Source organism: Callithrix jacchus, chromosome 5, assembly GCF_049354715.1.
Source record: "Callithrix jacchus isolate 240 chromosome 5, calJac240_pri, whole genome shotgun sequence".
Lineage (NCBI taxonomy): Eukaryota > Metazoa > Chordata > Mammalia > Primates > Cebidae > Callithrix > Callithrix jacchus.
Window position 1 is genome coordinate 76087454 of NC_133506.1, and position 24492 is coordinate 76111945.

General features: G+C 40.4%; 1 protein-coding gene across 4 annotated transcripts in view; it reads left to right on the plus strand.

Moving 5' to 3' along the window:
• Positions 1-24492, plus strand: part of CFAP52 (cilia and flagella associated protein 52) — a 69007-nt gene that overhangs the window by 26285 nt on the left and 18230 nt on the right. For 3 of the 4 annotated variants that reach the window (XM_002747916.6, XM_054255845.2, XM_008996527.5), the window contains 3 exons: positions 8360-8460; positions 13009-13179; positions 24298-24446. In XM_002747916.6, coding sequence (XP_002747962.2) covers positions 8360-8460; positions 13009-13179; positions 24298-24446 — 421 coding nt within the window. The remainder of the gene's footprint in view (positions 1-8359; positions 8461-13008; positions 13180-24297; positions 24447-24492) is intronic. The other variant, XM_008996526.5, reaches the window with a different exon arrangement.

Sequence of the window (24492 nt, forward strand, 5' to 3'; positions counted from 1 at the left end):
ACAAAGAACCTGCACACAGATGTTTCTAGAAGCTTTATTCATCATTGCGAAAACTTGGAAGCAACCAAGATGTCCTTCAGTTAAGTAAAGGGATACATAAACTGTGATACATCCAAACAATGGAATGTTAATCAGTACTAAAAAGAAATTAGCTGTAAAGTCAGGAAGAGGTTTTACAGGAAAAGAAGGAAACTTAAACACGTATCACTGAGTGCAAGATGCCAGTCTGAAAAGACTACGTGTCATTTGATTCTAACTATATGACATTCTGGAAAAGGCAAAATTATGGAGACAATAAAAAGATTGCCGCTTGGGCAGGTGCGGTGGCTCACACCTGTAATCCCAGCACTTTGGGAGGCCGAGGCGGATGGATCACCTGAGGTCAGCAGTTTGAGTTCACATTCTTAAGCCCTGGCTTCTCTTCTCAATCACGAAATGTCTTTTGAGCTAGAACAGGCTAAATTCAATGTAAAGTAATTTGAAAGGACATGGTATTTGTTTTATAATATTCAAAATGCATTAAGGCACAAACCTTTGCAATCACTAGCTATATTGAATGTTTTAAAATCGAATGTTGTGGCCGGGCATGGTGGCTCACGCCTGTAATCCCAGCACTTTGGGAGGCTGAGGCAGGAGGATCACTTCAGGTGAGGAGTTCGAGACCAGTCTGGCCAACCTGGTGAAACCTTATCTCTACTGAACACACAAAAATTAGCTGGGCATGATGGGGCATGCCTGTAATCCCAGCTACTTGGATGACTGAGGCATAAGAATTGCTTGAACCTGGGAAGTGAAGGTTACAGTGAACCAAGATCATGCCACTACGTTCCAGCCTGAGTGACACAGAGAGAGAGAGAGACTCTGTGTCAAAAAAAAATAATAAATAAAATAAAATAAAAAGTTGCTATGCACATTTTAAAATTAGAACTTCATAGTGGATACTACAAAACAACCATCATACATCATCAAATATTTTTTTCCTTTGGGGTGAGTGGTGGGGGGCACCCCAACCCTTGAAGAGTACTTTAAATTTTAAATATAATTCCACTATTGGTAAGATTATGTACTACATGTTATAGTTCAGATGATACAGTCACCAAATCATAAGCAGTCTTTTGTGCTTTCTTGGGGTGTTAAATATGTTCTCTCTGCATTTATAAGAATTAAGTTCTGGTGAAAACAGCAGCAGCTGAGGAACTAACATTGCTAAGGCTGTGCTTATACCTTCTACTCTTGACTGCATTTGAGCAGATGTAAAAGTGTTTTTTTGTTTTTTTTTTTGAGATAGAGTCTAGCTCTGTTGCCCAGGCTGGTGTGCAGTGGCACAATCTCGGCTCAATGCAACCTCTACCTCCCAGGTTCCAGCGATTCTCCTGCTTCAGCCTCCTGAGTAGCTGGGACTACAGGCACCTGTTACCATGCCTGGGTAATTTTTATATTTTTAGTAGAGACGAGTTTCACCAGGCTGGTCTCGAACTCCTGACTCTGTGATCCACCCGCCTCGGCCTCCCAAAGTGCTGAGATTATAAGCGTGAGCCACCGCGCCCAGTCAAAAGTGTTAATTTTTAAAGTATTTAAAATGCACCAGTGGTTTTAGGGAGGGAAGATGGTAAAGCCTGTTTGCATCTTGCAGGCCCAGGAGAGTTACTTCCTGGCAAATGAGCTTGTTGTTGATATTGAGTCCCCTTGGTCAGCCTCAGGTGCATCTTGAGCAGAACCTTCATGAACGTCCTCCAAGCAACGTGTGCAGCTATGGCATGACTTTGGCTATCTTTAATTCACCTTTCATTCAGCCTTTTTCTTTTTTTTTTTTTTTTTTTTAAATTTTTTATTGGATTATAGGTTTTGGGGTACATGAGCAGAGCATGCAAGACAGTTGCGTAGGTACACACATGGCAGTGTGCTTTGCTTTTCTTCTCCCCTTCACCCACATTTGGCATTTCTCCCCAGGCTATCCCTCCCCACCTCCCCCTCCCACTGGCCCTCCCCTTTTCCCCCCAATAGACCCCAGTGTTTAGTACTCCCCTTTCTGTGTCCATGTGTTCTCATTTTTCATCACCCACCTATGAATGAGAATATGCGGTGTTTCATTTTCTGTTCTTGTGTCAGTTTGCTGAGGATGATGTTTTCCAGATTCATCCATGTCCCTACAAACGACACGAACTCCTCATTTCTGATTGCTGCATAATATTCCATGGTGTATATGTGCCACATTTTTCCAATCCAGTCTATTATCAATGGGCATTTGGGTTGATTCCAGGTCTTTGCTATTGTAAACAGTGCTGCAATGAACATTCGTGTACATGTGTCCTTATAGTAGAACGATTTATAGTCTTTTGGATATATACCCAGTAATGGGATTGCTGGGTCAAATGGAATTTCTATTTCTAAGGCCTTGAGGAATCGCCACACTGTCTTCCACAATGGTTGAACTAATTTACACTCCCACCAACAGTGTAAAAGTGTTCCTTTTTCTCCACATCCTCTCCAGCATCTGTTGTCTCCAGATTTTTTAATGATCGCCATTCTAACTGGCGTGAGATGGTATCTCAATGTGGTTTTGATTTGCATCTCTCTGATGACCAGTGACGATGAGCATTTTTTCATATGATTGTTGGCCTCATATATGTCTTCTTTCGTAAAGTATCTGTTCATATCCTTTGCCCACTTTTGAATGGGCTTGTTTGTTTTTTTCCTGTAAATCTGCTTGAGTTGTTTGTAAATTCTGGATATCAGCCCTTTGTCAGATGGGTAGACTGCGAAAATTTTTTCCCATTCTGTTGGTTGCCGATCCACTCTAGTGACTGTTTCTTTTGCCGTGCAGAAGCTGTGGAGTTTCATTAGGTCCCATTTGTCTATTTTGGCTTTTGTTGCCAATGCTCTTGGTGTTTTGTTCATGAAGTCCTTGCCTACTCCTATGTCCTGGATAGTTTTGCCTAGATTTCCTTCTAGGGTTTTTATGGTGCCAGGTCTTATGTTTAAGTCTTGAATCCATCTGGAGTTAATTTTAGTGTAAGGTGTCAGGAAGGGGTCCAGTTTCTGCTTTCTGCACATGGCTAGCCAGTTTTCCCAACACCATTTGTTAAACATGGAGTCCTTGCCCCATTGCTTGTTTTTGTCAGGTTTGTCAAAGATTGTATAGTTGTATGTATGTTGTGTTGCCTCCGGTGCCTCTGTTTTGTTCCATTGGTCTATATCTCTGTTTTGGTACCAGTACCATGCTGTTTTGATTACTGTAGCCTTGTAGTATAGTTTGAAATCCGGTAGTGTGATGCCCCCCGCTGTGTTCTTTTTGCTTAGAATTGACTTGGCTATGCGGGCTCTCTTTTGGTTCCATATGAAGTTCATGGTGGTTTTTTCCAGTTCTGTGAAGAAAGTCAATGGTAGCTTGATGGGGATAGCGTTGATTCTGTAAATTACTTTGGGCAGTATAGCCATTTTCACGATATTAATTCTTCCTAACCATGAACACAGAATGTTTCTCCATCTGTTTGTGTCCTCTCTGATTTCGTTGAGCAGTGGTTTGTAGTTCTCCTTGAAGAGGTCCCTTACGTTCCTTGTGAGTTGTATTCCAAGGTATTTTATTCTTTTTGTAGCGATTGCGAATGGCAGTTCGCTCTTGATTTGGCTTTCTTTAAGTCTGTTATTGGTGTAGACGAATGCTTGTGATTTTTGCACATTGATTTTATATCCTGAGACTTTGCTGAAGTTGTTTATCAGTTTCAGGAGTTTTTGGGCTGAGGCGATGGGGTCTTCTAGGTATACTATCATGTCGTCTGCAAATAGAGACAATTTGGCTTCCACCTTTCCTATTTGAATACCCTTTATTTTTTTTTCTTGCCTGATTGCTCTGGCTAGAACTTCCAGTACTATATTGAATAGGAGTGGTGAGAGAGGGCATCCTTGTCTAGTACCAGATTTCAAAGGGAATGCTTCCAGTTTTTGCCCATTCAGTATGATATTGGCTGTTGGTTTGTCATAAATAGCTTTTATTACTTTGAGATACGTTCCATCGATACCGAGTTTATTGAGGGTTTTTAGCATAAAGGGCTGTTGAATTTTGTCAAATGCCTTCTCTGCGTCAATTGAGATAATCATGTGGTTTTTGTTTTTGGTTCTGTTTATGTGGTGAATTACGTTGATAGACTTGCGTATGTTGAACCAGCCTTGCATCCCTGGGATGAATCCTACTTGATCATGATGAATAAGTTTTTTGATTTGCTGTTGCAATCGGCTTGCCAATATTTTATTGAAGATTTTTGCATCTATGTTCATCATGGATATTGGCCTGAAGTTTTCTTTTCTCGTTGGGTCTCTGCCGGGTTTTGGTATCAGGATGATGTTGGTCTCATAAAATGATTTGGGAAGGATTCCCTCTTTTTGGATTGTTTGAAATAGTTTTAGAAGGAATGGTACCAGCTCCTCCTTGTGTGTCTGGTAGAATTCGGCTGTGAACCCATCTGGACCTGGGCTTTTTTTGTGAGGTAGGCTCTTAATTGCTGCCTCAACTTCAGACCTTGTTATTGGTCTATTCATAGTTTCAGCTTCCTCCTGGTTTAGGCTTGGGAGGACACAGGAGTCCAGGAATTTATCCATTTCTTCCAGGTTTACTAGTTTATGTGCATAGAGTTGTTTGTAATATTCTCTGATGATGGTTTGAATTTCTGTGGAATCTGTGGTGATTACCCCTTTATCATTTTTTATTGCATCTATTTGGTTGTTCTCTCTTTTATTTTTAATCAATCTGGCTAGTGGTCTGTCTATTTTGTTGATCTTTTCAAAAAACCAGCTCTTGGATTTATTGATTTTTTGAAGGGTTTTTCGTGTCTCAATCTCCTTCAGCTCAGCTCTGATCTTAGTAATTTCTTGTCTTCTGCTGGGTTTTGAGTTTTGTTGATCTTGCTCCTCTAGCTCTTTCAATTTTGACGATAGGGTGTCAATTTTGGATCTCTCCATTCTCCTCATATGGGCACTTATTGCTATATACTTTCCTCTAGAGACTGCTTTAAATGTGTCCCAGAGGTTCTGGCATGTTGTGTCTTCATTCTCATTGGTTTCGAAGAACTTCTTTATTTCTGCCTTCATTTCGTTGTTTACCCAGTCAACATTCAAGAGCCAGTTGTTCAGTTTCCATGAAGCTGTGCGGTTCTGGGTCGGTTTCTGAATTCTGAGTTCTAACTTGATTGCACTATGGTCTGAGAGGCTGTTTGTTATGATTTCAGTTGTTTTGCATTTGTTGAGCAGTGCTTTACTTCCAATTATGTGGTCAATTTTAGAGTAGGTGTGATGTGGTGCTGAGAAGAATGTGTATTCTGTGGATTTGGGGTGGAGAGTTCTGTAAATGTCCACCAGGTTTGCTTGCTCCAGGTCTGAGTTCAAGCCCTGGGTATCCTTGTTGATTTTCTGTCTGGTTGATCTGTCTAGTATTGACAGTGGAGTGTTAAAGTCTCCCACTATTATTGTGTGGGAGTCTAAGTCCTTCTGTAAGTCATTAAGAACTTGCCTTATGTATCTGGGTGCTCCTGTGTTGGGTCCATATATGTTTAGGATCGTTAGCTCTTCTTGTTGTATCGATCCTTTTACCATTATGTAATGGCCTTCTTTGTCTCTTTTGATCTTTGTTGCTTTAAAGTCTATTTTATCAGAGATGAGAATTGCAACTCCTGCTTTTTTTTGCTTTCCATTAGCTTGGTAAATCTTCCTCCATCCCTTTATTTTGAGCCTTTGTGTATCCTTGCATGTGAGATGGGTTTCCTGGATACAGCACACTGATGGGTTTTGGATTTTTATCCAATTTGCCAGTCTGTGTCTTTTGATTGGTGCATTTAGTCCATTTACATTTAGGGTTAATATTGTTATGTGTGAATTTGATACTGCCATTTTGATTCTAAGTGGCTGTTTTGCCTGTTAGTTGTTGTAGATTCTTCATTATGTTGAAGCTCTTTAGCATTCGGTGTGATTTTGGAATGGCTGGTACTGATTGATCCTTTCTATGTGTAGTGCCTCTTTTAGGAGCTCTTGTAAAGCAGGCCTGGTGGTGACAAAATCTCTGAGTACTTGCTTGTTCGCAAAGGATTTTATTCTTCCTTCACTTCTGAAGCTCAGTTTGGCTGGATATGAAATTCTGGGTTGAAAGTTCTTTTCTTTAAGAATGTTGAATATTGGCCCCCACTCTCTTCTGGCTTGTAGTGTTTCTGCCGAGAGATCTGCTGTGAGTCTGATGGGCTTCCCTTTGTGGGTGACCCGACCTTTCTCTCTGGCTGCCCTTAGTATTCTCTCCTTTATTTCAACCCTGTTGAATCTGACGATTATGTGCCTTGGGGTTGCTCTTCTTGCGGAATATCTTTGTGGTGTTCTCTGTATTTCCTGCAATTGAGTGTTGGCTTGTCTTGCTAGGTGGGGGAAATTTTCCTGGATGATGTCCTGAAGAGTATTTTCCAGCTTGGATTCATTCTCTTCATCCCCTTCTGGTACACCTATCAAACGTAGGTTAGGTCTTTTCACATAGTCCCACATTTCTTGGAGACTTTGTTCATTCCTTTTTGCGCTTTTTTCTCTGATCTTGGTTTCTCGTTTTATTTCATTGAGTTGGTCTTCGACTTCAGATATTCTTTCTTCTGCTTGGTCAATTCGGCTATTGAAACTTGCATTTGCTTCGCGAAGTTCTCGTATTGTGTTTTTCAGCTCCTTTAATTCATTCATATTCCTCTCTAAGGTATCCATTCTTGTTATCATTTCCTCGAATCTTTTTTCAAATCTTTTTTCAAGGTTCTTAGTTTCTTTGCATTGATTTAATACATGATCTTTTAGCTCACAAAAGTTTCTCATTATCCATCTTCTGAAGTCTAATTCCGTCATTTCATCACAGTCATTCTCCGTCCAGCTTTGTTCCCTTGCTGGTGAGGAGTTTTGGTCCTTTCTAGGAGGCGATGTGTTCTGGTTTCGGGTGTTTTCCTCCTTTTTGCGCTGGTTTCTTCCCATCTTTGTGGATTTGTCCGCTGGTCGTCTGCGTAGTTGCTGACTTTTCGTTTGGGTCTCTGAGTGGACACCCAGAATGTTGATGATGAAGTATTTCTGTTGCTTGGTTTTCCTTCTACCAGTCTAGCCCCTTCGCTGTACGACTGTTGAGGTCCGCTCCAGACCCTGCTTGTCTGGGGTGCACCTCTAGTAGCCGTGGCACAGCGAGGGATGCTACCAGTTTCTTTTTCTGCTCTCTTTGTCCCAGGATGATGCCTGCCTAATGACAGTCTTTTGGATATATAGGGGTCAGGGAGCTGCTTGAGGAGACATTTGTACTTTATAGGAGTTTAATTGCTGAGCTGTGCACTCTGTTGTTCATTCAGGGCTGTTAGGCTGCTATGTTTGATTCTGCTGCAACACAGCTCATTAAACAACCCTTTTTTTTTTCTCAAATGCTCTGTGTTGAGGGGTTTGGGCTTTATTTTTGGATGTCCGATCAGGTGTCCTGCCCAGCTCAAAGGCAGACTGGCCCCTGTTTGGCTGCCGAGGCTCCGCCCTGCTGTTGTGTGATTCGCGCTGTTCCTGCCGGCTCTGCTGTGGTCTCCGCCACGCCCTGCGGCGGAGTCTCTTCGTTGTAGCGTGTTGCCTCAGCAACGGCAGGCTGCGTCAGCAGTGGGCGTGTATCTCAGTAGGGACGGGTTGCCTCGGCAACGGCTGGCTGCGTCAGCAGTGGGCGTGTATCTCAGTTGGGGCGGGTTGCCTCGGCAACGGCTGGCTGCCTCAGCAGTGGGCGTTTATATCAGTTGTGGTAGGTTGCCTCCGTAGTGGTGGACGCCCCTCCCCCACAGAGCGTCTCGGACCGTCTGCCCGGGATAGTTTGAAATCGCGGTTTTGTTCGTCCCACTGGGTATCCCAACCGATCTGTCCCTGCAATCCCCTGGGCTGGGCTACTGTGCAAGTCTCGTTCAGTCTCAAGTCCAGCCCTCTCAAGTCTCAGGTTGCCGGTTCAACAAGGCACCCGGACAAGCGCGCCCTGTGGGGATTGCTGGGTAGGGCCGGCCGCCGCCGCCCCGGCTGCCGGCTTCGCCAGGCAGACCTACTGCCTGGCGTCCCGTGTCTTTTTATACTTGGGAGTTTCCCCGTTCTGTGGGCAACAAAGATCAGTCTGGAAATGCAGCACTGACTCACCGTTTGTGAATTCAACGCGGGCTCCAATCCTGGGTTGTTCTCACAGCGCCATCTTGAGTCCCCCCCTTTTTCTTTTTTTAAATTAACATTTAAAATTTGTTTATTTCCATAGGTTTTTGAGGAACAGGTGTATTTGGTTACATGAGTAAGTTCTTTAGGGGTGATTTGTGAGATTTTGGTGCCTTTTCCTTAACACTGTTTCTCCCCCTAGGGAGTGTCAACTATCAGGTGCCTGAAGATGGGGGGTTTGTTGGTGGGCTCTGGAGCTGGACTGCTGGTCTTCTGTAAAAGCCCTAGCTACAAACCCATCAAGTAAGTTATGGGCCTCATGGAGTGGGGATGGGTAGTAGAGATCCACTAAGGGGGGGTTTGGTTAAAGCCAGCAACTCGATGATATTGGCAAAGTGATATTTGGTTAAAAAATTTTATCTTGCTGTTAGAATGAGTAGTTGGAATCACAATCAATAGTGGCTACTTTGCCAATGAAAAAACAGAAGCTTATATTGAATCAAACCAAAGTAGTCCAGGGATCAGGGAAGACAGTTCATAGAGGGGTGGGCTTCAACAAAAGCCAGGTACCCCACATGTGCTTTGTATGGTCTCTGCTACCTCCCAGGAAGCTGGGGGTAGTTGCACACACATTATAGAAATGAGCATCAGCTGTCTTCATTTAAAGAAATCTGTGTTGAACATTCACAATGTACCAGGCACCATTCTAGGTGCTTAGGATATCTCAGTGAATAAAACAAAAAGATGAAAAAAAAAATCCCTGCCCTCATGGAGCTTACATTCTAGCAGAAAGGAAAAGACAATAAATAATAAACAAAATAAACAAGGAAAGTACCTAGTATTAGATGGTGAAAAGTACAATGCAGAAAAATGAAGTTGGATGGAGAGTAAGGGGATTACTGTCTGAATAGAAGCAGGGAGACCAGGGCATGGTGGCTCATGCCTGTAATCCTAGCACTTTAGGAGGCGGAGGTCAGCTGATCGCCTGAGGTCAGGAGTTCAAGACCAGCCTGGCCAACGTGGTGAAACCCTGTCTCTACTAAAAATACAAAAATTAGCTGGGCGTGTTGGTGTATGCCTGTGATCCCAGCCACTCAGGAGGCTAAGGCAGGAGAATTGCTTGAACTCGGGAGGCAGAGGTTGCAGTGAGCTGTGATCCCGCTGCTGCACTCCAGCCTGGGAGACAGAGTGAGACTTCATTTCAAAAAAATCAATCAATAAAAATAAAAATTAAATATTAAAAAATATAAACAGGGAGTCCAGGTGCAGTGGCTCACGCCTGTAATCTCAGCACTTTAGGAGGCTGAGGCAAGTGGATTGCTTGATCCCAGAAGTTCCAGACCAGCCTGGGCAACACAGTGAAACCTCATCTCTATGAAAAATACAAAAATTAGTCAGATATGGTGGCACACACCTCTAGTCCCAGCTACTCAGGAGGCTGAAGCCGGAGGATTGATTGAAGTTGATCAATCAATCTCAAGGTTGAGGCTGCAGTGAGCCATGATCGCATCACTGCACTCAGCCTGGGCGACAGAGCAAGACCTTGTCTCAATTAACAACAACAGCAACAAAAGCAGTGTATGCGTTGCCATTTTAAGTTCACTGGTCAAGATGGGGCTTATTGAGAATGTTTTGAACCAGTTTCATGCCTGTATGAAGGAGAATGAGGGAGGGAGGAGACTTTAGAATGACATTGGAAGCCTTCTAGGTTATTATACATGCTCAAGTTTGGAAGCCACAACCCCAGAGAATGCTGGGAGCAGCGTTTCATCAGGAGCCGGGTGCCTGGACAACCTCATGGAATAGACACTTATAAAACCTGGAATCTGATTTCTGAAGAGAGAGAGAGAGAGAGAGAGAGAGAGAGAGAGAGAGAGAGAGAGAGAGAGAGAGAGAGAAACTCCTCTCTTAATTTACAACCAAACCTGAGTCCTACCTAATACAGATGAGGTGGGGAAGAGAAATGATGAGAAACTTAACCTTAAGATAGCAAAAATTAGGAGAGGAAAGAAATAACATCCAAGTATTATCAATAACACAAGCTGTAAGAAATAAAATCAAGTAAAAACAAAGGCTATGTTGGATTGTGTTTGGATGTATGAAGTGAATATAGTCAATTAAACCACTAATTTTGTAACCCTTCATTTTTTCTACACTTGATCTTAGCCAAAAGGCCGAGAAGTGATCCCCTTTGTTTTTTTTTTTTTTAATGTGCATATGTTCCCATTATGATGAAAATAAACTCAAAGCAATTATTGCAAGGTTTGTGCTATCCTCATTTCCCAAATTACACTTGTGACAGTGCAGACTTCGAAGTGGTGATTTCCACCTCCTGGGCTTTTTGTAGATTCCACTTCACGTGGTCCTCCTTGCCTAGGCCTCCCAAAGTGCTGGGATTACAGGCATGAGCCACTACACAAGCTTCGAAATGACTTTACTTATAAATAAAACTTTGTATTCTAATACAAAGGCAATAAATAATAAACAAAATGAACAAAAAGCTTTGTATTCTCATACAAAGGCAACAAATAATATGCAAAATAAACAAAAAACTTTGTATTCTCATACAAAGTTTTATTCATAAATAACATGCAGCTCCCGTGAGAAGTCATGGGGACTAGCAAGGGAAGACATATGATCAAAAGGGCTCCAGTGCCAAGCTCCTTCCTTCCCCTTTTATCCCTAGACTTCGCTTTGTGTTCTGAAGGTTCCAGATGCCAATAGCCAGTATTTCTTGGTTGTCATCTGTGGGTTAGTGTATCTTACCTTCAGTGCAACCCTGTAAAGGAGGAATTATTCTGTGGTTGAGTAAACTGAGGCCAGAGGTTTCTGGCAACTTGTCCAGAGTCACAGACCTCTAGTTAGTGCAGGGACTGGGATTTGACTTGTCTTCCTTTCTTCATTAACTGTTCTGTGTCCCACCAACAAACCAACCTTGAAAATGCTGCATTTCCCATGCTGGCTCCCTGCACAAGAACCGGCATTGAATTCTTTATTGTCCAAACTAAATTAGTTACAGAGAGAGGTTGTATTCCTAGGGCCTCATTCATTTATATGCCTTTTTTTTTTTTTTTTTTTTTTTTTTTGAGACAGAGTTTTTTCTTGTTGCCCAGCCTGGAGTACAATGGCGCAACCTTGGCTCACTGCAGTCTCCACCTCCTGGGTTTAAGCACTTCTGCCTCAGCCTCCCGAGTAGCTGAGATTACAGGTGTGGGCCACCATGCCCATCTAATTTTGTATTTTTAGTAGAGACGAGGTTTCTGCATGTTGGTCAGGCTGGTCTTGAACTCCCGACTTCAGGTGATCCACCCTCCTCAGCCTCCCAAAGTGTTGGGATTACAGGCATGAGCCACTGAACCTGGTTGCTTTCTTTTTAGATTTATACAGGGAAGAGGAAGAAATCTGAAATGTAGAAGAGGAGAAACCAACTCCTAAAAATTCTGGCAAAGACAACCCCTGTCTTTGCTTCCTTCCTTCCTTCCTTCCTTCCTTCCTTCCTTCCTTCCTTCCTTCCTTCCTTCCTTCCTTCCTTCCTTTTTCTTTCTTTCTTTCCTTTCTTTCTTTCCCCTCCCTTCCTTCCTTCTCTCTCTCCCTCCTTCCCTTTCTCTCTCTTTCTTTCCTTTTTTCTTTCTTTCATTCCCCTCTCTCCCTTCCTTCCCTCCCTTCCTTCATTTTTTTCCCCTTTTTTTGAGACAGAGTCTCACTCTGCTGCCCAGGACGGAGGGCAGTGATGGGATTGTAGCTCACTGTAGCCTCCAATTCCTAGGCTTAAGTGACCCTTCTTCCTCAGACTCCCAAGTAGCTGGGACTACAGGTGCGCACCACCAAACCTGGCTAATTTATTTTTTTTTTTATTTTTAGAGACAGGGTTTTGCCATGTTACCCAGGCTAGTCTCAAACTCCTGGCTTCACATGGTCCTCCTTGCCTAGGCCTCCCAAAGTGCTGGGATTATAAGCATGAGCCACTGCACAAGTTTGAAATGATTTTACTTATAAATAAAACTTTTTATTCTAATTTTTTACTTCAGGTAAGCATCATAAACATTTTCCATATTATAGTATAATCTTTTTATTATGTCAAATTGCCCAAGAAAGTGCTAAGAAAATGCAACAACAGAATCAGTATGAAAGAAAAGGTGAAAAAGACACCGAAAGTAATCCCAGGAGGGAATTAGTACACAATGATTTGTTTGAGTTTTGGGTCTGAAATCCCTCCTTTGAGGCTCTCTGTGTTCAAGTGTGTATAATGATCTATCTGCTTATGTATATTGAATTGACATAACAGCCAACCAGTCAATAGTTATTTAGTCATAGAGACTAAATGAAGCAGAACATAATCTTTTAAACTTTTTTTAGGCAAATATTCTATGAAGCTGATGTTCCATAGATCATTTATTCCATTCCAATAGTGTATTTAGGTTGTTTCCAACATTTTTCTCATTTAGATAAGGTTTTCATAGCATCCTTTGACATAAAGCATTTCCCCCCTGACTTTTGGATTATCTTTCAGAAGTGGAATGAATAACGGAGTTAGTTGTTATGTTCCTTTGTACCCATATGCACTCCTGGACTGTTCCCTCCACCCAAATCCTGCCTGTGTTGCACAGCCCATGTCAGAATGTTATCTCACTGAAGAATCTTCCCTGATTGCTTTAACCTATGCTGACCTGTCTCTCAGCTGATCATGGGTACACAAACTTGTGAGTAACTCCTGCCTTTTCAACTGTGTCACTTCTGTGAGGGTAGGTCCAAAATTACATGCCCAGTTTATATCCTCTGCCGTGCTTCAGGTGATTCGTAAATACTTCCTGGTTGAGTGAATCTACTTTACCTTTTTGCTTCTCACTAAAGGAAGATTCAGTTGCAAGGTGGCATCACTTCTATCACGCTTCGAGGAGAAGGACACCAGTTTTTTGTAGGAACAGAAGAATCACACATTTATCGTGTCAACTTCACTGATTTCAAAGAGACTCTCATAGCGACTTGTCACTTCGATGCTGTTGAGGATATTGTCTTTCCATTGTGAGTAGAAGAGGAAAATAAGAACGTGGAGGTTTGACGCAGTTTGCAGGGGCATTTGATTTTATTAATGCATTTCAGTATCTATTAACATAGTTATGAATTTTCTCCTTAAATTTTTCTACTGTAATGAATTATTTTCATAGATCTCCCATTGTCTTCACCATGCAATTACATTAGTTTTCCAATTCAAATTTGAGTTCTTTAGAATATTGACTTTTCCCTCATGGAAACAATAAGTACCTGACAAAACTTTTCTGTTTTCCTAGTGCCAACTGGAAAAAGCTTAGTACAGACAGTCCCTGACTTATAATTTTTAATTTTATGATGGTATAAAAGAAAAATGCATTCTTTTATAATAGAAACTATACTTCAAGTACCCATATGACTATTTTGTTTTTCCCTTTCAGTATGGTATTCAATAAATTATATAAGATATTCAACACTATTATAAAATAGGCTTTGTGTTAGATGATTTTGCCCAGCTATAGGCAAATGTAAGTGTTCTGGGTATATTTCAGGTAGGCTGGGCTAAGTTAGGATGTTCAGTAGGTTAGGTGTCTTAAATGCATTTTTGACTTAAGATATTTTCTGGGTCTTTTTTTTTTTTTTTGATATGGAGTCTCACTCTGTCACCCAGGCTGGCTGGAGTGCAGTGGTGCAGTCTCAGCTCACTGCAACCTTCGCCTCCCAGGCTCAAGTGATTTTCCTTCCTCAGCCACCTGAGTAACTGGAACTACAGGCATGTGCCACCACACCCAGCTAATTTTTGAATTTTTAGTAGAGATGGGGTTTCACCATACTGGCCAGGCTGGTCTTGAGCTCCTGAACTTATGATCTACCCACTTCAGCCTCCCAAAGTGCTGGGATTACAGGCGTGACCCACCACACCCAGCCTCTCAAAATATTTCTCTTGGCACTAATTTTACTTAGTCTGATATTAAGATCACCACGTCTTCATTCCTTTAAAATAACATTCACTAATTAGATATGTTTGCTATAATGTAATAAATTTTCATTGGAAAACCTAAAGTTCATATACAAAAAAAAAAAAAAAAAAAAAAAGGCTCCTGGGAAAAATTGAATTAGGCCAGGATTTCTCAACCTCAGCACTGTTGACATTTTGAATTAGATAACTTGATATTGTGGATGATATTCTGTACGTTAAAGGATGTTTGTCAGCATCCCTGGCCTCTACCCATCAGATGCCATTAGCGGCTCCGTCCCTGCAATTATTACAGCCAAAAAAACATCCCTAGATATTGCCAAACTTCCCCTGGTGGCAAAATTACCCCTAGCTGAGAATCACTGGGGTTAGGCCAAACCGCTTAAAACTAATGCAATTTCGTAAACCAGTCACAATTTTAATAAAATATTAGCACAGTTAGAAAGGGTTTATTAAATTCCTAATAAGTAAAGAAATCCTGCAGTCAACATAGGACTTCACCTTTTAATAAGTAAGGGTCATTTTCTAAAAGGAGGTTTAAGAAGACTTGAGGCTGCTGAGTTGTGGAGATGCTCCGAGCTAAGAGGAAGAATATAGAATAAATACATGGTCCTGCATTCTTCCTTTCCTTGCTAATTTAGTTGTGTTAATGTTCTTTGTTTTTGGCTGCTGTTACTTTATATACCAAAGCATTATTTTGTAATTATCTTAAATTATTATTTAAGATGTTTACTTTTTTCTTTTCTTGTCTTTTGTTGTAGTCGTCATGTTTTATTTGGTTCCATTTTAACCTTTGCTGCATACCACTTGGAAACTATCTACTTTATCTGTATTCATTTAGTGGTTACCCTTGAATTTTTTTCTGGAGATAAGGTCTTGCTCTGTCCCCTGGGCTAAAGTACAGTGGTGCAATCATAGCTCACAGCAAACTTAAACTCCTGGGGTTAAGCAATCATCCTGCCTTAAACCTCTGGAGTAGGTGGGACTGCCAGCATGTACCACCATGCCCAGCTAATTTAATTTTTTTTTTTTTTGTAGAAACTGTTTCACTATGTTGCCCAAGCCAGTTTCCAACTGCCATCCTCAAGCAATCCTCCTATCTCAGCCTCCCAGAGCACAGGCTTCTCAGATCATAGGCATGAGCCACTACAGTCAACCTCTAAATTGTTAATATACATATTTATATATTTTTTCATCAAAGGCTACAATTAACCAACATTTATATCCTATCTGTCAAAAAGGCAAGAGTTTCAGCATATTTTTATTTTCACCTTTCTTCCACCATGTCCCATGTTGAAATTATTTGGAATTATAGATCTTTGCTTTTTACATTCTTTTTTTAAAAACATATCAATCCTTTTGGATTTTTGTTTGTTTGTTTGTTTGTTTTTTGAAATTCTTTCAGAAACAATCTATGTATAGAAAAGTTGGTCATCCAGGTGCAGTGGCTCATGCCTGTAATCACAGTACTTTTGGAGACTGATGTGGGAGGATAGCTTAAGCCCAGAAGTTTGAGACTAGCCTTGGCAAGATGATGAGACACTCCCTCCCCATCTCTACAAAAATAAATAAATAAACTGGACATGTTGGTGGCACTGCCTCTAGTTCCAGCAACTTGGGAGGCTAAACTGGGAGGAGATTTGAGGCTACAACCACGCCAGTGCACACCAGCCTGGGTGACAAAGTGAGACCCTGTTTCTATTTAAAAAAAAAAAGAAGGAGAAGAAGAAATTAAAAAAAGAAAATCTTGTCCCTGCTTATCTGAAAATACATTTGTTTTACCCTCAGACTTGAATAATAGTTTGGTGCATTAAAAAAACTTTTTAAATAATTTTAATGGAGTTTTTATTGAAGTATAACATATATGGAAAATACATAAATCATAATTAAGCACCTCAATGACTTATCACACCTATATGACTACCACCCTGGATAGAACATTTTTATCGTCCCCCAAACACCCCTTCCAATCACTACCCTCATCTTCCTACTTAAAGATAATCACTACCTGAACTTCTAGCCTCATAGATTAGTTTTACCTGCTTTTGAACTTCATGTAAATAGAATATTTCAATACGTACTTTGGAGATCTTTTTTCTTCTCTGTGGAAGCTTTTTTTATTTTCCAATGTTAAAAATATTTTTTATTGCATTTTAGGTTCTGGGGTACATGTGAAGAACATGCAAGATTGTTGCATAGGTACACACATGGCAGTGTGATGTACTGCCTTCCTCCCCATCACCTATATCTGGCATTTCTCCCCATGCGATCTCTCCCCAACTCCCCACCCCCTGCTGTCCCTCCCCTATTCCCCCCTACAGACCCCAGTGTGTGATGCTCCCCTCCCTGTGTCTCTGTGTTCTCATTGTTCAACACCTACCCATGAGTGAGAACATGTGGTGTTTGATTTTCTGTTCTTGTGTCAGTTTGCTGAGAATGATGGTTTCCAGGTTCATCCATGTCCCTACAAAGGACACAAACTCATCGTTTTTGATGGCTGCATAATATTCCATGGTGTATATGTGCCACATTTTCCCTGTCCAGTCTATCATTGATGGGCATTTGGATTGGTTCCAGATCTTTGTTCTTTTTAGACCATATATTTGCTATTGTAAACAGTGCTGCAATGAACATTCATGTGCATGTGTTCTTATAGTAGAACGATGTATAATCATTTGGATATATACCCAGTAATGGGATTGCTGGGTCAAATGGAATTTCTATGTCTAGGTCCTTGAGGACACTGTCTTCCACAATGGTTGAACTAATTTACACTCCCACCAACAGTGTAAAAGTGTTCCTATTTCTCCACATCCTCTCCAGCATCTGTTGTCTCCAGATTTTTTAATGATCGCCATTCCAACTGGCATGAGGTGGTATCTCAATGTAGTTTTGATTTGCATTTCTCTAATGACCAGTGATGATGAGCATTTTTTCATATGTTTGTTGGCCTCATGTATGTCTTCTTTTGTAATGTGTCTGTTCATGTCCTTTGCCCACTTTTGAATGAGCTTGTTTGTTTTTTTCTTGTAAATCTGTTTTAGTTGTTTGTAGATTCTGGATACCAGCCCTTTGTCAGATTGGTAGATTGCAAAATTTTTTTCCCATGCTGTTGGTTGCTGATTCACTCTAACGACTTTTTCTTTTGCTGTGCAGAAGCTGTGGAATTTGATTAGGTCCCATTTGTCTATTTTGGCTTTTCTTGCTAATGCTTTTGGTGTTTTTGTCATGAAGTCCTTGCCTACGCCTATGTCCTGAATGGTTTTGCCTAGATTCTCATCTAGCGTTTTTATGGTGTTAGGTCTTATGTTTAAGTCTTTAATCCATCTGGAGTTAATTTTGGTGTAAGGTGTCAGGAAGGGGTCTGGTTTCTGCTTTCTGCACATGGCTGGCCAGTTTTCTCAACACCATTTATTAAACAGAGACTCCTTTCCCCATTGCTTGTTTTTGTCAGGTTTGTCAAAGATCATATGTTTGTAGATGTGTGGTGTTGCCTCCAAGACCTCTGTTCTGTTCCATTGGTCTATATCTCTTTTTTGGTACCAGTACCATGCTGTTTTGATTACCGTAGCCTTGTAGTATAGTTTGAAGTCCAGTAGTGTGATGCCTCCCGCTTTGTTTTTTTTTGCTTAGAATTGACTTGGCTATGTGGGCCTTTTTGGTTCCATATGCAGTTCAAGGTGGTTTTTTCCTGTGAAGAAGGTCATTGGTAGTTTTATGGGAATAGTGTTGAATCTGTAAATTACTTTGGGCAGTATGGCCAATCTCATGATATTGAGTCTTCCTAACCATGAACATGGAATGTTTCTCCATCTGTTTGTGTCCTCTCTTATTCGTTGAGCAGTGGTTTGTAGTTCTCCTTGAAGAGGTCCTTTACATACTTTGTTAGTTTTATTCCCAGGTATTTTGTTCTCTTTGTAGCAATTGTGAATGGCAGTTCATTCTTGATTTGGCTCTCTTTAAGTCTGTTATTGGTGTATAGGAATGCTTGTGATTTTTGCACATTGATTTTGTATCCTGAGACTTTGCTGAAGTTGCTTAACAGTTTCAGGAGATTTTGGGCTGAGATGATGGGGTCTTCTAGATATAAAATCATGTCGTCTGCAAATAGAGACTATTTGACTTCCTCCTTTCTTAGTTGAATGCCCTTTATTTCTTTTTCTTGCCTGATTTCTCTGGCTTGTAGAAGCTTTTAGTGTAGTTGGTGTCATACAGATCTCCTTATTGATTTTTAGCCCACTTGTATTATCAGTTACTCAGAGAAATATTAAAGTCTCAGGCAATGAATGTAGAGTTCCACCTTTATTTCTCACAGTTTTTGTTTTGTATATCTTAAAGCTCTATTATTAGGTATTGTTAATTATTTGTTATATTATTCTGCTCTATTGACATTTTTATTAAAGTGTTCCTCTTTGTCTCTAGTAATTCTCTTTGATTTGAATTGTTTTTGTATAATTTTAATGTACTCATTACAGCTTTCTTAGGCTTACCCTTAGCATGATGTATTTTTTTAAACCCTTTTATTTTTCCACGTGTCTTTATATTTAAAGAACATCTCGCTGGGCACGCTCATGCCTATAATCCCAGCACTTTGGGATGCCAAGGTGGGTGGATCACCTGAGGTCAGGAGTTCAAGACCAGCCTAGCCAAGTGGTGAAACCCTGTCTCTACTATAAATATAAAATTAGCCAGGCATGGTGGTGAGTGCCTGTAGTCCCAGCTACTCAGGAGGCTGAGGCAGGAGAATCACTTGAACCTGGGAGGTGGAGGTTACAGTGGGCCAGATTGCGCCATTGCACTCCAGCTTGGGCAACAAGAGTGAAACTCCATCTCAAAACAAACAAACAAACAAACAAATAAATAAAATAAGAACTACATCTCTTGAAATATCATATACTTGGTTTTTACTTTTCTATTCATTCTGAAAATCTCTACTTTTATTTGGAATATTTAATTTATTTACATTTAATGTAATATTTCATATCTTTGTATTAAATCTTTATATAAACTCCATCAATGCAATATTATAATTTTTGCTTTAAAGAATCATAAACATTTTCAAGAAATTAAGAGAAGAAACATTTTTAAATGTCTCTGTGCTTACTTACATATTTGATTATTTCTGATGGTCTTCATTCTTTCTTATATAGCTAAGTTGCCATCTGTTATCTTTTTCCTCCAACCTAAAGAACTTTGTTCAGCCTTTTTTTTTTTTTTTTTTTTTTTTGAGACAGGGTTTCACTCTGTTACCCAGGATGGAGTGGAGTGGCTATTCACAGGCATGATCATGGCACACTGCAGCCTACACTCCTGGTCTCAAGTGATCCTCCTTCCTCCTGAAGAGCTGGGACTACAGGTGCATGCCATTTTGCCTGGCTCATTTAACATCTTTTTAAGAGTATAAGCCTCTGGTGAAGAATTATCTCAGTTTTTTTTTATCTGGAAACTTTCTTTAGCCTTTATTTGTGAAGAAAGTTTCACTGGTTATAGAATTCTTGCCTGATTGTTTTCTATTTGTTCATTAGTTTGAATACATCATTCAAGACTTTCTAATGAGAAGTCATTCTGTATTCTTATTTTCCTCTTTGTAATATGTCATTTTTATGTTTACTTTTCAAGATTTTTTTCTTTGCTTTTGTCTTTCATCGGTTTGACTGTGATCTGTTTTTCTCTTTTTGTTTATCCTTCTTAAGGTTTGTTAAACTTTTTGAATCTATAAGCTGATATTTTCCACCAAATTGAGAGGTTTTTCAGCCATTGTTCCTTAAGAATTTTCACCTTTTCTCATTTCTGTTCTCCTGAGATTCAAATTATCTGTGTTTAGTAATTTGAGATTTTCCCACAGACCTTTAGGCTGTTCATTTTTCTTCAATCTTTTTTTCTTTCTCTTTTTTAAAATTATATAATCTCTATTAAATCTACCTTCCAATTTACAGATTTTTTACCATTGCCAATTTGTCATTGAGCCTACCTAGTAAATTTATTTTTGTTACTGTACTTCTTACCTGTAGAAAAATATATAATTTCTAAGGTATGTAATTATAATATCACATATATAGTTTTTAGTTCTCTGTTCAGATTACCTATCTGTTCACTTATTGATATGATAGTTTCCTTTAATATTTTGAATGCATTTTTAAATAGCTGCTTTAAAGTTTTTGTCTGCTAATCTAATACCTGGGTCTACTTGGAGTCTGTTGCTTCTAACTGTCTTTTTTCTGAGTTGCATTTTCCTACTTCTTTTCATGTTTGATAATTTTTCATTGAAAACTCAGTATTATATAGAATACACTATAGCAACTCTGTTCTCTGAGGATTGTTGGCATGGACTCAAACTGCAAATTTTGCCTTCCCATAGTATGCATTAGCTGATATTCTCATGACTTCCCACTGCTGCTTTTTTAGCCTGGCCTTAGGTTATTCTGTGGGTTTGTGGGCTTGTATTATTTGGTAGTCACCCAAGGATTTATGCAGAGATAAAGCTTATCTTTCCATGATTTTCTTTATTTTAGTGACTTCTCCCTATTTTCCAAATATTGTGCTAACCCAAAGCTCTGACACTTGAAGCCTGCAAGGTTCAGCTTCCTGCCATCCAAGCTGAGCTCAGTTGGGGAATATATTCAGTTAAAAAAGCAGACTAGCAAAAAACAATCAAAAAACCTCTCAGATTGACCCTGTGTAGCTGTCTTTAAAAGTAGAATCCTTAAAAAAAAAATCAATTAAAAAAAAAAACAACAGTAGAATCCTCCCTGGCCTCTGCCTACTTGTTCTTCCTCTTGGTATTCCCCTATACATGTATAATTTAGCTTTTCAGCAGAGATTCGGGCAGTGTTTATAATCAGAATTTACATCTTATTCTTGTGGTTCCCTTGCCACTAGGATATTCCCCCTTTAAATTCCAACTGATTATCTAGCCCTTAACTCATTTTCTCTAGCATTGTTAGCTGGTAAGGCTGTGATTCTTCTGCCACCTTTTTCTACAGCCACCATAGCTGTGGGAGTTGGAGGCTCCCACATGTGAGAAAGCCACATGCTAACAATTCTTAACCCTTTGCAGAGGCATTCTAGAAAAGCAAACTCTTTTTGATTTCTATCTACTTTGAGAGGTTTTTAGTGTCATTAGGATTTTTGTGATTATTGTTAATTCATCCAGTTTTTCTAATTGTTATTTGTGAGAAAATTTGTGTAACCAGTTCAGTGTTCCAGCCTTGTAAGTTGTACTCTGCTTATGCTTTTTAGCTCAGTTTATCTCTACAGGTCTTATCTGGCTGATTTCTATGTATCCTCAATGTTTCTGGCTTATGTGATGATACTCCTTGCTGCTTTCTTGTACTGTTAAGGGGGAAATTATGTACATCTATAGTTATATCTCTATCTATAAATATCTTCATTTCATGAGATTTTAGGTGGGAGAGAGCACATGGGCCTGGTACCTCATCATGATCCAATCAATTGGGTTCTTTCTAGAACTTAACTGCTTAGACCCCAAACTAAGAACAGTCTACCACTTGAATGGTTCATTTTTAACTAGGCTTAATGTCAAGGAAGTGGATAGGCCATCAAGGGTAGAGAGTTTCGAAGAAAGTTGGTTCGATCTTTCTCTTTCTTTTCTTTCTTTCTTTCCTTCCTTCCTTCCTCCCTCCCTCCCTCCCTCCCTCCCTCCCTCCCTCCCTCTCTCCCTCCCTTCTTCTTCTTCTCTCTCTCTCTCTCTCTTTCTTTCTTTTTTGAGATGGAGTTTTGTTCCTGGAGTGAAATGGCATGATCTTGGCTCAATGCAACCTCTGCCTCCTGGGTTCAAGTGATCCTCCTGCCTCAGCCTCCCAAGTAGCTGGGACTACAGGCACACACTACCATGCCTAGCTAATTTTTATATTTTTAGTAGAGACAGGGTTTTGCCATGTTGGCCAGACTGGTCTCAAACTTCTGACCTCAGGTGATCCGCTTACCTTGGCCCTCCCAAAATGCTGGGATTACAGGTGTGAACCACCTTGGCTGGCCTAGAAAGTTCTTTAGGTGGCATTCATTTCATGATATTTGATTTTCAAGAATGGTTCATGAGTACACCTGTTTAAATGCTTACTTCCCTCAGAGGAGGAGCTCATTCACTGAAGGCATTATCTAATGTAAAAATCTCTAATTTTAAATAAATATTCACATTCTAATGTTGACTTGGTTTGATTTATGTTAATCAAGACTGTCTGGCAAGAAGCCCCATGACATCTGCTGTCTCATTCCAGCACTTACTCCTTCTAACTAACTAGTCCATCCTCATGATCTTAACACTGAGCCCCAACATTAAATGTGTGGAAGGGATCCACTTATTTTTCTCTTTTAATTTTGGGAGTAGGTCTTAAATAAGAGAAAAGGACTTTTTTTTTTTTTTGAAATGTGTTTATGAAAAAATGTAGACATCGCTTGAGATGTACCGAAATCTAAAAATTAGCTTCAGTCTCCACAGAAACAAGCTGGAAATTTATACTTATAAACCAATGGTTCTTATTGGACCCAAGGATTACTCCTTCTTATTGAAATTGGAATAATCTGTAATCTTTTGACATATTGGTAATTTACATTGTATTTACAGGTTGCCTTTTTTTTTAGCCTGACAGACCAAAAAAGGGTTTTGGGTTATCTGCAAACATGAATTCTGATACCACTGTCTTTTTCTTTTTAAAAATTTTAATAAGATTGTCTACTTGGCTGGGCATGGTAGCTCATGCCTGTAATCTCAGCACTTTGGGAGGCTAAGGTGGGATCACCTGAGGTCAGGAGTTTGAGACTAGTCCGGCCAACATGGTGAAACCCTGTCTCTACTAAAAATACAAAAAATAAGCTGGGTGCGGTGGTGCATGCCTGTAGTCCCAGCTACTTGGAAGGCTGAAGCAGGAGAATCACTTGAACACTGGAGATAGAGGTTGCAGTGAGCCGAGTTCAGACCATTGCGCTCCAGTCTGGGCCACAGAGCGAGACTCCACCTCAAAAATAAAAAAAGAAATAAAAATTTAGAAAAAAATTGTCTACTTTACAAGAAAGAGTTTGTTTATTCTCTTTTAATACAAGTACTCCAAGGGTGTATTTATCTCAAGAAATGTTACAGGTGTCGACTGATCTCCAAAGTCAAGTAACACACATTAAATATGTACAGCTTTGTGTTTGTCAGTCATACCTCAATAAAGTGTTTTTATCTTACTTCGTTTTGTTTTTAAAGACAAGTTCTCTTGTCTTAGTCTGTCATCGAGGCTGGAGTGCAGTGGCACAATCATAGCTCAGTGTAGTCTCCAAACCCTGGGCTTAAGAGATCTTCCTTCTTCAGCCTCCCAAGTAAGTAGGACCACAGGCATGCATCACCATGCCCAGCTAATTTTTATATATTTTTATTTTTTGTGGAGGCAGGGTCTCATTATGCTGCCCAGGCTGGTCTTGAACTCCTAGTCTCAAGTGATCCTCCCTCTGTGGCCTCCCAAAGTGCTGGGATTATAGGTGTGAGCCACCACATTCGGTCTCAATAAAGTGGTTTTATAGAAAAGAGAAATGTTACTTACTATCCTCTAGTCTACGAAGACTTTGAAAGAATTTTTAAATTGACTTACTCTTTTTGAGCAACTTTGTCCCAACCCTTCCTAAAGAGAAATGACTACAAAAGATGGTCCACAGATGATCTGAGGCATTAAATGCTATTTTACACAGGATGTAGCAAATGGTCTGTCAGATAATCATCAAGCCTTCAGATGATAAGAGGCGTCCTTCCTTATATTCTTTTGCTGTTGTTGTTTGTTTTGTTTTTGTTGTTTAGAGACAAGAGTCTTGCTCTGTCCCCAGGCTGGAGTGCAGTGGTGCCATCTTGGCTCACTGCAATCTCCGCCTCCCAGGTTCAAGCGATTCTCCTGCCTCAGCCTCCTGAGTAGCTAGGACTACAGGCGCACACCATCACTCCCAGCTAATTTTTGTATTTTTAGTAGAGACGGGGTTTCACTATGTTGGTCAGTCTGGTATCGAACTCCTGACCTCAGGTGATCTGCCTGCCTCGGCCTCCCAAGGTGCTGGGATTACAGGTGTGAGCCACCGTGCCCGGCCCTTTCCTATATTCTTGTGAAACACATTTTGGTGTCAAATACCTGTCTGGGAAACTGCATCTTTGATGGTTGCATCTCCTTCTCTTGATGGCTTCCTTGCAGTGGCACCGCTGAGCTATTTGCAACCTGTGCCAAGAAAGACATCAGGGTGTGGCACACGTCGTCCAACAGGGAGCTGCTGCGGATCACCGTGCCCAACATGACGTGCCACGGCATCGACTTCATGAAGGACGGCAAGAGCATCATTTCAGGTAACATCCACATGTCAAGGTCTGGCTTGGGGCTCTAGCTGTGGTT